Consider the following 13688-nt stretch of genomic DNA (forward strand, 5'->3'; position numbering starts at 1 on the left):
ATCCTGGAGGTATTGGCCGGTCGCAAGTAGGTCATGTTTAGCCCGAGCTTCGGATAGAGGCACTGTTATACTGGTATTAGATGGCATTGGAGGCGCACGAGATTGATTGTTTGCCATATAACGGAACAATTCGGGTCCATGCTTAAGTTTGGAAATAGAACTATTTAGCTTGGAATAATACAGCCATCACCCCGCTGCCACCCGCGTGAAGATAGCACTGGTAATAAAACGTATACGCGTCGTCCAGTTGTCCATTATCGCAGGACATGAGTTTTAGCATTCCGTATGTTCCGTGTCTTCCGCGCGTACCGTGTTGTCCGGGACCCGGCTGGGCACTTGCGCATTCGTTCCGGTAGGGAGGATTAGTTCCGCGGGCCGGCCGTCGCCATGCCAGTCACGGTGGGGCCTGTCCTCCTTGCCGCGCGCGCGTGCGCAGGCTTAGTAGGGTTCCGGCACTGAAGGCTCAGCACTGAAGCCTTCCGGACGGAAGGCTCAGACCCTCTATTGAATGCGCGCTATACGGAACTCCAGGCTGCCTTGCGAAGGCCGCACGCCCTGTCGTGCCCTTTGCACCACAGGCGGGAAAGCTGGGGTCGATTGGACGCATTGACCGTAAATTAACGGCTGCGGATTGCGTCAGACAAGATGGGTAAACCTGAACAGCTCTATCGTCTGGCTCAGACCATGCCAAGAAATTGCAGTGAAGCATTGATAGCGTGCTTGAATTAAGCACTTCGAGGCTGACGACTTTCCGCATTGGCGGGGGCGACAACACTGTCGCACTTTCAATATCCTACCTTGTTGAGTCGCTACCTTTGGAGCAGCGAGGTGCAACGTTGGCGACATTGCACTGTGCTGAGGTCCCTGCAGTGTGAGCTCGATCTTGGATGAATTATTTGTTCGTTGTTGTTCTGATGTGTACTTATTAATCTCAATTACACTCCGCGCCTTGACCTTTGTCATCGCCGGATGGGGAGATGGGAGAATGAAGTATGGGGGGTGGGAGTGACCATTTGTAATTCAGTCGTTTGCCTTATAGTTGTCGAACGAATTTCTGTCGTCAGGTATAGTCGCAGAGGAGGACGGTACGTCGGTAACTTATCTGCGTAAACAGCCAATATTCCCTTTGCTTCTTTCTATTTTCGAGCTTGCCTTTTTTGGGCCTTTGAGAGCCGCTTACGTGCATGCCACGCCCTTAGGTCAACTGCTGTTCTGGGTCCCGTCTCGGCCTGTTCTCTAGAGCTTTCATACGGCCCGTGTTCTGCCTCGTTATCACCACAGCCAACTCGTTATGGAGCATTCATCGACATATTAAATTTCATTTCAAATCTCACAATTTTATTCCGAAGGTTGTTCATATCGAGATTAGAATTGTCGCACCCAAGCGAATTTAGCACTTCAGGCAATGCGGAAATCGCTCGGTCGTTTGCTCCCAGCCGCACTTTGTTCTCTACCTTTTGACAGCGAATTTCACGGCAGTGTAGTTTCTTGGTTTCCTTGTATTGGTCCCATTATGTTACGCTTCCAACAGCGTTTGCAGCGCAGAAGAACGAGGACGAAGAAAGAACGAAACAAGACGGCGCTCGTCTTGTTGAAACACTGCGCTGCAAGCATGCACTTGACCATGCGCCACCAACAAGCCCAACTGATTCTCAGTGACTACAGTATGCCGACATGCATCGATGGACGCGCATTACAAATTGCACGTATCCACTGACAAATTCCAGGGCACTTGCCCGTGACGCGGTCGTGTAACTAGCGGCTGCTGGAAGTTGGCGAGCTTGTACTGCCGGTAGTGTGCATGCCAATCGACACCGCCTTGTGGGAAAAGTCTTAAGAGTGCCTGTTCCTCGTTCCTTGGCCAACTCGGCGGTCGGGGTGATTGAAATCGATGAGAATAGCGCAGGCGGGAGAGTGCGGAAGGCACGACGACGCATCGTAGAGTCTCATCTAGCATATAGAAGCCCGCGTGGCGCTAAGTGCCTGAACAAGACCACTTATACAAGTCTGCCAAGCTTCCGATGCCTAAGCGCCCGCACTGCCAGTGACGTATACCGACTTTTGCCTCCGATATTTATCCCCGCTATACGTTCGATTGCACGCCCGCCAGAGATGGCCTGCGAGCACTTTCAGGCCATTAGTTGCAGCGAAAGGTTAAGCTGCGTCGCCCTCCTAGTTTTCATTTCCTTACCCTTTTTTTTTTTCTGCTTCCCCGCGCATGTTTCAATACCGAACCCAAGTTTCGACAACTTACGGCAAATGCGCGGTCTAACGGGTCGCGGCGCGCGCGTACTAGTTTTTTGCGAAGCAGTGAATGTCCTTCCTAATCTCGGTCATTCTCCGTCTACCGTGCTCCTGTGTGGTAGTGACACACGGAAGGGGCGTATCACTGCGTCATTCCTTGTGCCCTTGCTCGACACGGGAATAATTGAGCGACCATGTAACCATAGGGAACTGCCTGTTCAGCCGACAAGCACTAAAAAAAGAAAAAGAAGTACATGAGAAACTTTAACTGTAAAAAAAATATAAATGAGAAAAACGCTGTGTGCAATATGCTTTGCACAGATTCCCATGATAAAACAATGTTGATCTCTATTGTAATAAAAAAAAACAAAAAGTAGCTGAAAATATAACATCGCACGGCATGGCGAAGAACCTGATATTTTTGTGATTGGAGGGGAACGTAATGTTGTAACATATACGACAAGCACGGCTTCGGTCTAACAGTACTAGCTCGTTAATTAAGCTCAATCCGCATGCTACGAAAATGGGGTGCAGTCAGCTCTGCTGCGGCATGCCTGCGGATGGCGTTTAAGGTCCATTTCGTCATGTGTGTTTGTACGGATGGGAGACTGATGCATTTGTCTTACACCCGAAACTGGAGCTAGGCGTTCCACAAAATGATAGGGACAGCGGTTATCCACATACTTTAAGGGCGGCATTCGAAACTGGTTTTGGAACCCCATCCTCCTTATAATCTAAAAAAAGAGGAACGTATGCGAGGTAGAGAGTCTAGACAAATATTTGCTCACAAAGAGGTTTCCCGCATCCAAATGAGGGGCCGCGACACCGAATCATAGCATTGGTGTATATAGAGGAGGCCGACAAGCTAGAGACGGGAAGAGAGTAGGTCTAGACTGATTGAATTAATTAATTAATGCGGGGGAAAAATCACCGACGATAATGGTACTAATTAAGGCAAAATTTGAGCTCAGCTGTTTTGAGAAGCTATTCGATAGAGATGCGCATGTACACTGGAGCCATCCCTTAGCCGCCGCAGACTGAGTATGCAGCGCCGTGCTTCCATTTAGGACAGCGGAAGACGCGAATTCACCACATATCTTACCAAAGGTCATCAACGAATGAACTACGGCGGGCTACGAGTTGGGCACGGTTCATGCGGCACTCCGCTACTTTCCTTCTCACACTTTGGCCGTACCCTCCTTGTCCGCTCTCCGCCGCGTTCGCGCTGTTCCATCATCTCCTCTCGGTTATGCCGACGACGCCATACACGCCGTTCAACGTACAACCGGCCGTTTCAGAACTTCGCTGAAAAAAAAAAAATTGGGCCCATCTCCCCGCGAGGGGGACTCGAGTAAATGCGTCGCATAGGGGGTGGGTGTATTGCGTTAACGTTTAGTGTTTGGGGAGTTGGTGGTAGTGAATGCGTTGTATCAGCAGCTTCTTGACGTAGTATGAATGAGTCAAGGATATAAGGCGCGTTCGTAGCCTCCCATTCTGTGTCGGCTTTGTGGTGCAGTGGGTAGAGCACCATGTACATTGCGTTCCGCCCGCAGGGTCGAGGGATCGAAACCAGGCGCCGGATAGTATTTTTTTATATAGTGTAGGGGGAGGGGTGCGGACTACGACTACGGACGTCAACGCGGGTGGCATCGTGAGTTACTGAAATGCTCTGCATTTAAAAGAAAAGCTCACGCAAGCAGGCCTGTTTAGCGGGATATTCCTTGACGAACCAGACCCGTGTGTCTCACAGGAGACCTCTGATGAGCGCTCCGCCTTTTGTCGGTATTCGACGCATCTCGGGGCTTAAACCTCTCCTTCGGCTCGTATTCTGAAAAGGGGCCATCAAGACAAAAATACAAGTTGAACCCGCCGCGGTGGCTCAGTGGCTAAGGCGTTGCGCTGCTGAGCACGAGGTTGCGGGTTCGATTCCCGGCCGCGGCGGCCGCTTTTCTGATGGAGGGGGAAAGCAAAAACGCCCATGTGTACGAGATTTCGGCGCACGCTAAAGATCCCCAGGTAGTTTAAAATCAATCCGGAGCCGTCCACTACGGCGCGCCTCATCGCCTGGGTTGCGTCGGTGCGTTAAACCCTGCAATCGACAAGTTGGGCCTTATTAAAAAGGCTGTTCCATCCCGATATTTTATCGCAAACTTCAAATACATATTAAAAAAAAAACAGCCGAAGCAGTGGTGCCTCCCCAGCCACTTTCTGGCAATCTTTCAATGAGGTCGCAGAATCTCGTCTCTGCGATTGGCGGCCGTCGATCTGATCCACCGCCAAAAAACCCGGCCGACTGGGAGATTGCAGCGGGGCTTCGTCTTCCGCTTGATCATGTATCACTTGAATGCCAACGCACAGTTAACACACTGATAAAAAAACCCTGTGGCTGATTTCTCTGTCATAGGAACCGGTAAAACACGAAAGGGAAATGTGCAGCGAAATCTGCGGCTGAGCATGATTTGCGGGTCGGCGGTGGTCTTCTGGGTGTGCTTGGCGAGCGACGTCCTGATGGCGGGTCACTTCGGCAAAGGTGCACTGGCGTCATTTCCGTGACGGATATCACGTCAGTGAAATCTTGGTGTATCCCGGCATAAAACACTTTCGTGTTAAAATATAAAACCCGAAAACGAACAACCCGAAGTATAACGTACTCTTTATTACTACAGTCAAACCCGACTATAACAAACTCGGATAGAGCGAATTATGCTATATATCGAACAAAAATATTTCAGTTACGGAAAAACATGGGAAACGTATTCCTTATAACGAAGTTCACATCGGATATATCGAACTCTGTGCGCCTAGAATGGCCGCCGAAATGCATGGTATCGAAGCGGCGATTGAGATGTGGATTTGCCCCGACCACGTAGCAAGAGCCGCGACTGAGACATTGCGCCTGGCACGGAGCGACGTGACGACCGACACTTTCCGTAACTGTTTCCGACGCGCGGGACTCACGACGGAACCGGCCCAGTCAGCGAGTCCGGACCAACACAGCCGCATCGGTGAACTGTGGGAAAAGCTCGCCAATGTTCCCGATGATGTCGCGAGTGAAAGCCGTCCGACGCTTGTAATGAAGCGCTTTCGGCAGTCGATGTGCTCCGCCAATGCTTCTTCGATTTTGGAGGACGCGGACTCGAACTGGGGCAAACAATGTTTCGTGTAGAGAATGCTATGCTAGTTGAAGCCGCCAAAACGAAAGTGAAAACAAAAATCACCGCTTTTTTTGCAAAGTAGGCAGTTGGGGCAGAAAGTAGCTTTATTACTTGCAATAGATGGGTTGTTTTGGGTGTGGTAATGGCTACTTTACTGTGGTCGTTTCTGCATTCGGGGATGGTGGAGTTGGGTAGGGGGCAGGGCTCCCGCGGATTGCCAACTCGTAACAATCAGCTCGTTATAGGCGGGTTCGGCTATATCGAACTATTGGATATATCGAACTAATCGAAGTGCATATTGCAGTTCGCTATAAACGGGTTTGACTGTAAAGGTTGCTTCCCCGCAAGAAGACCCTGTGTGCAGGGGTGCACACTTTACAGGCCGCTTGCTTCGCTGTACTGGAGTCACTTCCGTAAAGGATATGACGTCAGCGAAATATTCGTTAATCCCGGAATAAAACATTTTCGTCGTAAAATGTTTAGCGCCGGCCCCTAAGACGTCACCCCTGCCCATATTACGTCACTACGGCGCGAAATGTGAAATTTGTTCAATATTTCGTGCATTTCTTTCTGTTAACAAAACGTCTTTCGTGGCTAGAATGGATCTGAATGATCTGCTAGAGTGCGGTTATTTGTATTTTGTCTTCTTAGCCCCTTTAACGTTACCCCCATCGCCTCTTAGCTGATTGTCTTGACTGGGTCGTCGTTCGTGCGCATTACGTGGCCGAACTACCGCACTCTTTCTTTGTGCGCTTCACATTAACATCCGTGACCTTCGAAAACACTCGGAAGATTCCTAACCCACCCGCCGCGGTGGCTCAGTGGCTAAGACGTTGCGCTGCTGAGCACGAGGACGCGGGCTCGATTCCCGGCCGCGGCGGCCGCTTTTCTCATGGAGGCGAAAAGCAAAAACGCCCGTGTGTACGAGATTTCTGCGCACGTTAAAGATCCCCAGGTGATGTCAAAATTAATCCGGAGCCCTCCACAACGGCGCGCCTCATCGCCTGCGTTTCGTCGGCGTGTTAAAGGAGCCATGAAGAGAAAATACAACTTCGTTTAATTTGGAAAAAAAACTAAAATTCAGTATCTTACTCAGTTCCATTAGAGCCACAAAAGATGATTTTGTTTTAAAAAGCAAGAAGTATTTAAAAACTTTCCAATTTTGCGCCACAGTGACGTGTTATGAGCAAGAATGACGTCATACGGGCCAACAATAAAACATAATTTTCAGTGCGTTAACTGCACGTTAACATTCAAGTGATGCGGTCAAATGGAATTAGAGGCCCCATTACAGACGTCCAGTCATGTGTCGTCGCGACAGGTCACTTAGGCGGCCGCCAATCGCACAAACAAGGTTCCGTGACGCCATAGAAAAGTTGCGGGGAAATTGGCTAGGGGGTCGCGACTGCTTCACACGTTTTCTTTCATATCTCCGTTATTCGTTCAAAGATTGCGATGATATTGGTATTATTGTTATTGGAACTAAGCAGTCTTTCTAATAAACCCAACTTGTATTTTGTCTTCGTGGCTCCTTTAAAACCCTACAATCAAAATTCCTAACCCAATCTGTCACTGTTACATCGCACTTCTGCCTGAGCACATTCGCTTTGTCTGTTTCTTATTCATAAATAAATAAACGAACAAAAACGCCCACGCCACGTACACGTCTCCATCGTCCACGCTTCATTGGGCTTTGCAAGCAACGTAACACGCAGTAGCCACGCATCTGGATTCCCTGCACGTGCCGAGATAATCCGCGCGTTTTCTTCCCCCAGCGGTCTTCCTTCCCACCGCGTCCACAGGCTGCGCGGAAAAGGCGCCTTTTCTGGAAGACGCTGCTGCCGGGCGGAACAGCTGGCCGCTCTCCCACCGACCCTCTCGATACTCTATTATCATTATCGCCGGCTGTCGAGACGTCTGCGCGCCGAGCTGTTGCGCCTAAATGGATTTTGCGGCCGCAGCTCCGAAGAGGGGTTAGGGCGATAACCGCGTGCGAACGTGCCAACGGCCGCCTGCGCAGCCCAGGGCTCCAAGTCTCTCCGCGGACTCCACAGTGTCCGTCGGGGAGAGAAACAGGCGCTGGTTGCTGCGTCCAGCGAAGCGAGGAGCAGCGCGAGTGGCGGTAACAACTCTGCGCCTGCTCCAAATCACCACGGAGTGGTATACGGCGACTTTTCTTCCTTCCCTCTTTTTTTCTTCCGCTGCCCCGCCTGCGTCTGTTTACTTTTCCTGTGTCAAGTGTCCACAGAGAGCGCGAATAAACTGCGCTGAGCGGGGCAGCCTAAAATCTACTAAGAAAAAGAAATGACGGAGAGGGAATCTGTAATGGCCCTAATCTCTGGGTGAGCCGAGGGCGATGCGCGATGCTGCCAATTAAAATCGAGTTCAAAGTGGCATGTGTGTGTATATATATATATATATATATATATATATATATATATATATATATATATATATATATATATATATATATATATATATATATATATATATATATATATATATATATATATATATGAGTTCAATTTAGACCAGTTTAGTCTATACAGTTGGAGAGGCCGTAGTGGAGAGGTATTGGTTAGCTCAGGCCTCCTAGGGATTTTTAACGTGTGCCGCAATCTCGGCACACGTGCCCGTTTAAAACTGCGGCCGCGGCAGGGATCGCCAACGGCCTTCTTTGGATGAATGCTTGTGTCCACGCAGTGGGAAGTAATTCAGTCATCTAATACGATGATTGGGGAGTGGTATTGCCCAGTCGAAAAATTTAATTAAGCAGCTTCCGCGTCAGGCGCGTGCCGGGATTATTTCTATGTTCGCCAATTAGAGGGGCTGCGGGCACGAGGTTGTCTAAACCGCTTGCCTCTGACGCTCGCACGGACGCAGGATTCGAATCGTTAGTTTGGTCGTGTGCCGCTCGTGGTGCGGACGAGTAGCGCCGGTGTCGCATTGGTGCAGATACGCAGCATTCTACGCTCCATTCTCCAAATGTGTACTCGAGGCTTGCTGTGCGAAGTAAACGTGTTTCGGGTTTGTTTCGTGTGCGGCAGCGATTTTTCTCCTGTGGTTCACGCGGGATACTTGATTTGTTGTTGTGGCTGCTAGCACCTAGAAACTGGGGCTACTTCAGTAGAACAAGGAATGACATAAAGCGCCATGTGTACCCTAAGTGAATGCGGGTGTTCCGCTGCGGCGTACAAGCTTGGAGGCCAGACTTCATCCGCGGCCTGGAAAAGCGAACATCACAGTTGCTTTTATTAGAATCAACCTTCGTTTTAATTATTTTCTGGGCTCGTGTACGTGTGTGCACGCACTCTTGTTTCCTCACATACAGCCTAAGAACAGTGTCCTTTTTTTTTTTTCGTTTACCTGGGTGAGCGTGGTCGCTTACCAGCGCCGTATACGGGAGGCCGCCTCTGCGCGAAAGTTTTTGACGCAACCAGAGAGATTCCGTGTTTTTCGGCATATACCTGCAGGCACCCTCCACTGCTGCACCGCGATTGTTACTGTTCTCTTCGTATGTCAGCGTGTGCTTGCGTGCATGCGTGTTTGCTGTGGAATTCCGCGTGTCTGCTCCAGGCGTATCGTACGGTATCGTTGTTTCACGCGTTCAACCCGAGCGTCGTGGCTGATTAAGCGGCAGCGCGCGCTTCTCTCGCAAATTACCGGTTCCTCATTCCACGCCCTGCGGACTCCACCTCTGCAGCGCGCAATTCGTTGCGCCCCCCGCAAACGCGCGCCTGTGTACCGTCCAACAATCTCTGGCGTGGCGTACAGAGCGAGTGGCGGTTCGCCGCAGCTGCTGCTGCGTGGGCCGCAGCAGGTGGACGGTGCTTTCATTGGGCGGCCGTTGCACGCCGCCTATCCCGAGCCGCCTTTGTGTGCACGGAACGCTGGACACGGGGCCGCGGAGGACGCCGATGACGCTCGGTTTGTGAAAGACGGTGCTCCGGTTGCGTCGTCTTCGGGGATGGAAGAGGGTGGAGAGGAGGAGGAGCAGGACCCTGACGCTCTGGGTGAGAAAAGTGGGGGTTTGTTTACACGCACGCACACTCACACGCGCACGCACACACACTCACACGCGCGCGCACACACGCACACACACACACGCACGCACGTACACGCGCACGCACACCGTTCGCTTTCGTTCGCTTTCGTTCGCTTTTACGAGCCTTTAGTGAGTTACCAAGACGGTGAGCGAGTGAGTGATTGAGTGAGTGAGATGTATTCAGTGGACATCTACAGTTATAAAATTAGCCGTAAAAACAGCAAAATACAATTTTGCTTGGGCATACAATAAGCAACAAAAAATGAAACTACAATAAAATGCAAGACAAAAAAGGCAAAAAAGGACACTGATCCACTTCTGCCACTGAAGCTCGGTCGTTGCACTTGTCAAATGGACCGACAAGGGGCGAGTTGTTGTGCCCCGTCAATCTAAACAATGTCTGTCCAAGGTTCACGTTTGCGTATGCAGGTATATATATATATATATATATATATATATATATATATATATATATATATATATATATATATATATATATATATATATATATATATATATATATAGGGAGTAGTAAAACTTTGAAGATGGTAGAGAACACAAGAGAAGAAAAACTTGAATTAATCTTGTGGACATAATTACTGGCTGTGCTTTTTATGTCCACAAGTAATTATGTCCACAAGATTAATTCAAGTTTTACGTGCACTTCATCCAACATTGTGTATATGTTGGAATGCTCAATGTGCCACAAACAGTATATAGGCGAAACGAGCCAACCTATGAGCCTACGGCTTAATGGTCACCGGGCAGATACTCTTAGCAAATCCTCCATAGCTGTAGCGCAGCATTTCAACCAACCAGGCCACAATTTTGATGACCTTAAGTTATATATACTTCAGTCAAATTTTAAGTCTCCTAGGGACAGGAAATACCGAGAATCCTACTTAATTCACAAATTCAACTCCATGGAACCTGCTGGAATTAATGCGTCTAAGGGCAACTTGGAATCCTTGCGATATTCACCGGGAATGCAGCATTAGGCATTTTCGTGCATATACCTCATCCAAAGACTATGACCGTTCACTCTGCTCCGTACCTGGTCACCTAATTTCTTTTTCTTTTTTTCATTCCTTAGCGTCTAGCTTAATACTCGCCCTCATGCCTCCAACTTTTGCTTTTGGAATTCAATTTTATTTATTTAATATCTCCTTTTTTTTACTCCGCGTGGTCTTGTGCCCCGTACGTCACTCTAACTTTATCTTTTTGTTTTTGAGTTTCAGGACAGGCCTGTTCCAGGAATGTTGCCGGGGGTGACACGTGCCATTTCAGTTGCCGGGTCATTGCTTTTTCTTTAGTGTGTGGGTTTATGTGGTTTCCCTCCCTGTTTTTTTCTTCTTTTTTCTCTTTTTTCCTTGACCTAGTTAGTTTTCCCCCGTCTCTATCTTTTCTTTTGACCTGAGGCTTGCAGATAGTTTCTGATAAGGACCCCACCCTCACCGCCTGGTCTGCTTCCGGCGGTTCTGAGATCCATTCCCTATACCCCGCGGCGGGTCAATAAGCACCCTCTCATCCTTTCTGTCCAAAAATTCCACGAATATCAACCATCAGCTGACTTCCGTGTGACCTACTTCGCGGCTTAAACTAGACAACCTTCTTGGCCCCTCAATCTCTCCCCCGACACACTCCGAAACCAATCAGCTTGCTCAATTTCCCTTCCATCTTTCCCTCTCCTTTCACCTGGGGTCCTACCCCTATATAAACCCTGCCTGCCAGGCGAGAGATTGCCCTGAGGAAAGCAAGTTCTCTTTGCTGAAACGTAGGCCACAATCGTGCTTTTACCTTGTTCGAAGTTTTTCTTCTCTTATATATGTATATGTATATATATATATATATATATATATATATATATATATATATATATATATATATATATATATATATATATATATATATATATATATATATATATATATATATATATATATATATATAGAAAATAAGGGTTGGCAGTCAAGAAAACCTCGGAAAGCAAGCAAAGGGGAGGTTGTGCAGGGTCATAGAAAGAGATGAAGAATTTTTTTAGTCGAAAAGAAAGTGGTGAAAAAATGCCCGCCGGGTGGATATATATATATATATATATATATATATATATATATATATATATATATATATAAGAGAAGAAAAACTTCGAACAAGGTAAAAGCACGATTGTGGCCTACGTTTCAGCAAAGAGAACTTGCTTTCCTCAGAGAACTTGCTTTCCCTGAGGAAAGCAAGTGCTCTTTGCTGAAACGTAGGCCACAATCGTGCTTTTACCTTGTTCGAAGTTTTTCTTCTCTTGTGTTCTCTACCATCTTCAAAGTTCTACTACTCCCTATATATATATATATATATATATATATATATATATATATATATATATATATATATATATATATATATATATATATATATATCAAGGTTGCAGTCGTCATTGCCAGTGCTATTCGGCTGTTTCCGAAATATTTAATAGTGCCGAATCACGTGTGTTTGTCATGTTTCTTTGATGCAGTGATAAATAAGCGAAAATATAAGTCGAGAAAAAATCCGCCGTTTTTTTTTTTTCCGGGAGCGGGAGTCGAGCCCACATCTCCGCATAACGCGTGCGGTGCACTGACCAATTATGCTATCCCGCAGCGGCTCCTCTCTCGACTTTACCGGGAGGGGGGGGGGGTTATATTTACAAGTGCTCTGAGGACGGTCAACTAGCGCCGCCCCTCGACCACCGCGGGAGACGTAGAACGTCTTTTTTTCCAGCCACCACGTAAGACATGGTCGGAGGTCGGGGTTAGCAATTGGCATATCCGAACTGCTGGAGCCAAAGCCCTCGTAATGCATGTAGCAGAACAGAAAGATACGGGACGAGGGACTCGGTAAGGACACACATCAAGGTTGCAGTCGCACATATATGTATATATGCGTGTGTGTGCGGTAGTACGCCTTTATGCTGCCGTCGTATAGACGATTCTAAAAGGTGCGAGCAGACTTGGTTTTCGCAAATACCTTTACGTAATCCGCCGATTTAGATTACTTTTGAGTGTGGATCTACCCACAGCTTTATATGCTCAACATTCGAGAACGAATGAATGAATGGCTTTGATTCTCATAAAGTTTTTGAAAAAAAGTACGGAGGACGATTTGGGAAAACGTTTCTCACAGGCTACTTGACAAGTGAAATGGAATTCGTCTGCTGTGCAGTCATGCTAAATGTTTCTACTCGGTCGCCTCTTAAAGGGACACTGAAGTGATTTGTAAACAATGCGGGATTACGAGCGCAAATTGTAGTCCGGACTCCCTAGGCCCTGTTTCAACCACTCTGAGCACGTTTACGCGAATTTATTTAGTCGAAAAATCAATTCGAAAATGCTGTCCTCCTCTCTGCACTCTCGCCCATTTTCTGTGGTGTTTTCGTGTGACGTCAGCAGGAGAGGAACTGCACGGCTCGCCGACCTACCGCGACCGAGTCAGTCGGCTCAACGTTTAGTCCGCCGGCCGCCGACGGGTCGTCGCAATTCGCTCGATCAGTTGAAACTAAGCCACAACACGTTTGGGAATGGAAGAATGTGCCTTTCATTACTTCGTTAGTTTGTACACTGTATCTAGCGCCAAGTCAAGGTCGCTTCACACAAGCGCTGCACAAGCGCACATGCGACGCTTCGCTGACTGGTACGTCAGTAGGAAAATTTAAGGCCTCTTGAAGGGGGAGAAGAGTCAGCGAAGTCAATATAGGTACTAAGGAAATAAAATCAACTGATATTTTTACCGTATAGCGTAAACCAAGGGTGCGGGAAGCACTTTTTTGCGCTGGGCGAGCAAGCACAGCGGTCAGCAGCACGACTACGCATCTGCGAACGCTTTTCCCTCTACGAAATGCAATTCCTAGACGTGAGCTATTGTGGAAACTCGGGGGACGCTTACTGTACGAGCGCAATACAACAAATAGTCACCTAAGCTGCTTGAAATGCTATAACTAAATAAAAGTGTAAACTGGTTATACATTATATACCTTATATTTCAAGCGTCGGGTAGCCCCCGTGCGTGGCCTGGTGGTCTAGAGTGCTAGGTATGTCAACGTAAGTGTTTTGCCAGTCGCAAGTTCGAATCCTCGCGGGTACATGCTTTTTTTTTTTTATAAGTTAACTTTTTCGTTTTTCGCCGATGTTTTCTATACTGAGTTCATCTTTTTTTTTGGGCCGCAACGTTCATTGCTCCACGAACTAGTCCACAGAACTCGCGCAGGCTGGCAC

General features: G+C 47.9%; 1 protein-coding gene across 2 annotated transcripts in view; it reads left to right on the plus strand.

The window, feature by feature from the left end:
* Window positions 1–13688, plus strand: part of LOC144178213 (ras-related protein Rab-27A-like) — a 131281-nt gene that overhangs the window by 10107 nt on the left and 107486 nt on the right. The window contains exon 1 of one of the 2 annotated variants that reach the window (XM_077705891.1): window positions 9264–9412. The exons of the other annotated variant lie outside the window; for it this stretch is intronic. Within the exon in view, the coding sequence (XP_077562017.1) occupies window positions 9367–9412 (46 nt within the window). The 5' untranslated portion in view covers window positions 9264–9366. Of the gene's footprint in view, window positions 1–9263; window positions 9413–13688 lie in introns of those variants that run through there. 2 annotated transcript variants of the gene reach the window in all.

Source organism: Haemaphysalis longicornis, unplaced genomic scaffold (assembly GCF_048455015.1).
Source record: "Haemaphysalis longicornis isolate Haplotype H1 unplaced genomic scaffold, Haemaphysalis longicornis Haplotype H1 scaffold_4, whole genome shotgun sequence".
Taxonomy (NCBI): Eukaryota; Metazoa; Arthropoda; class Arachnida; order Ixodida; family Ixodidae; genus Haemaphysalis; species Haemaphysalis longicornis.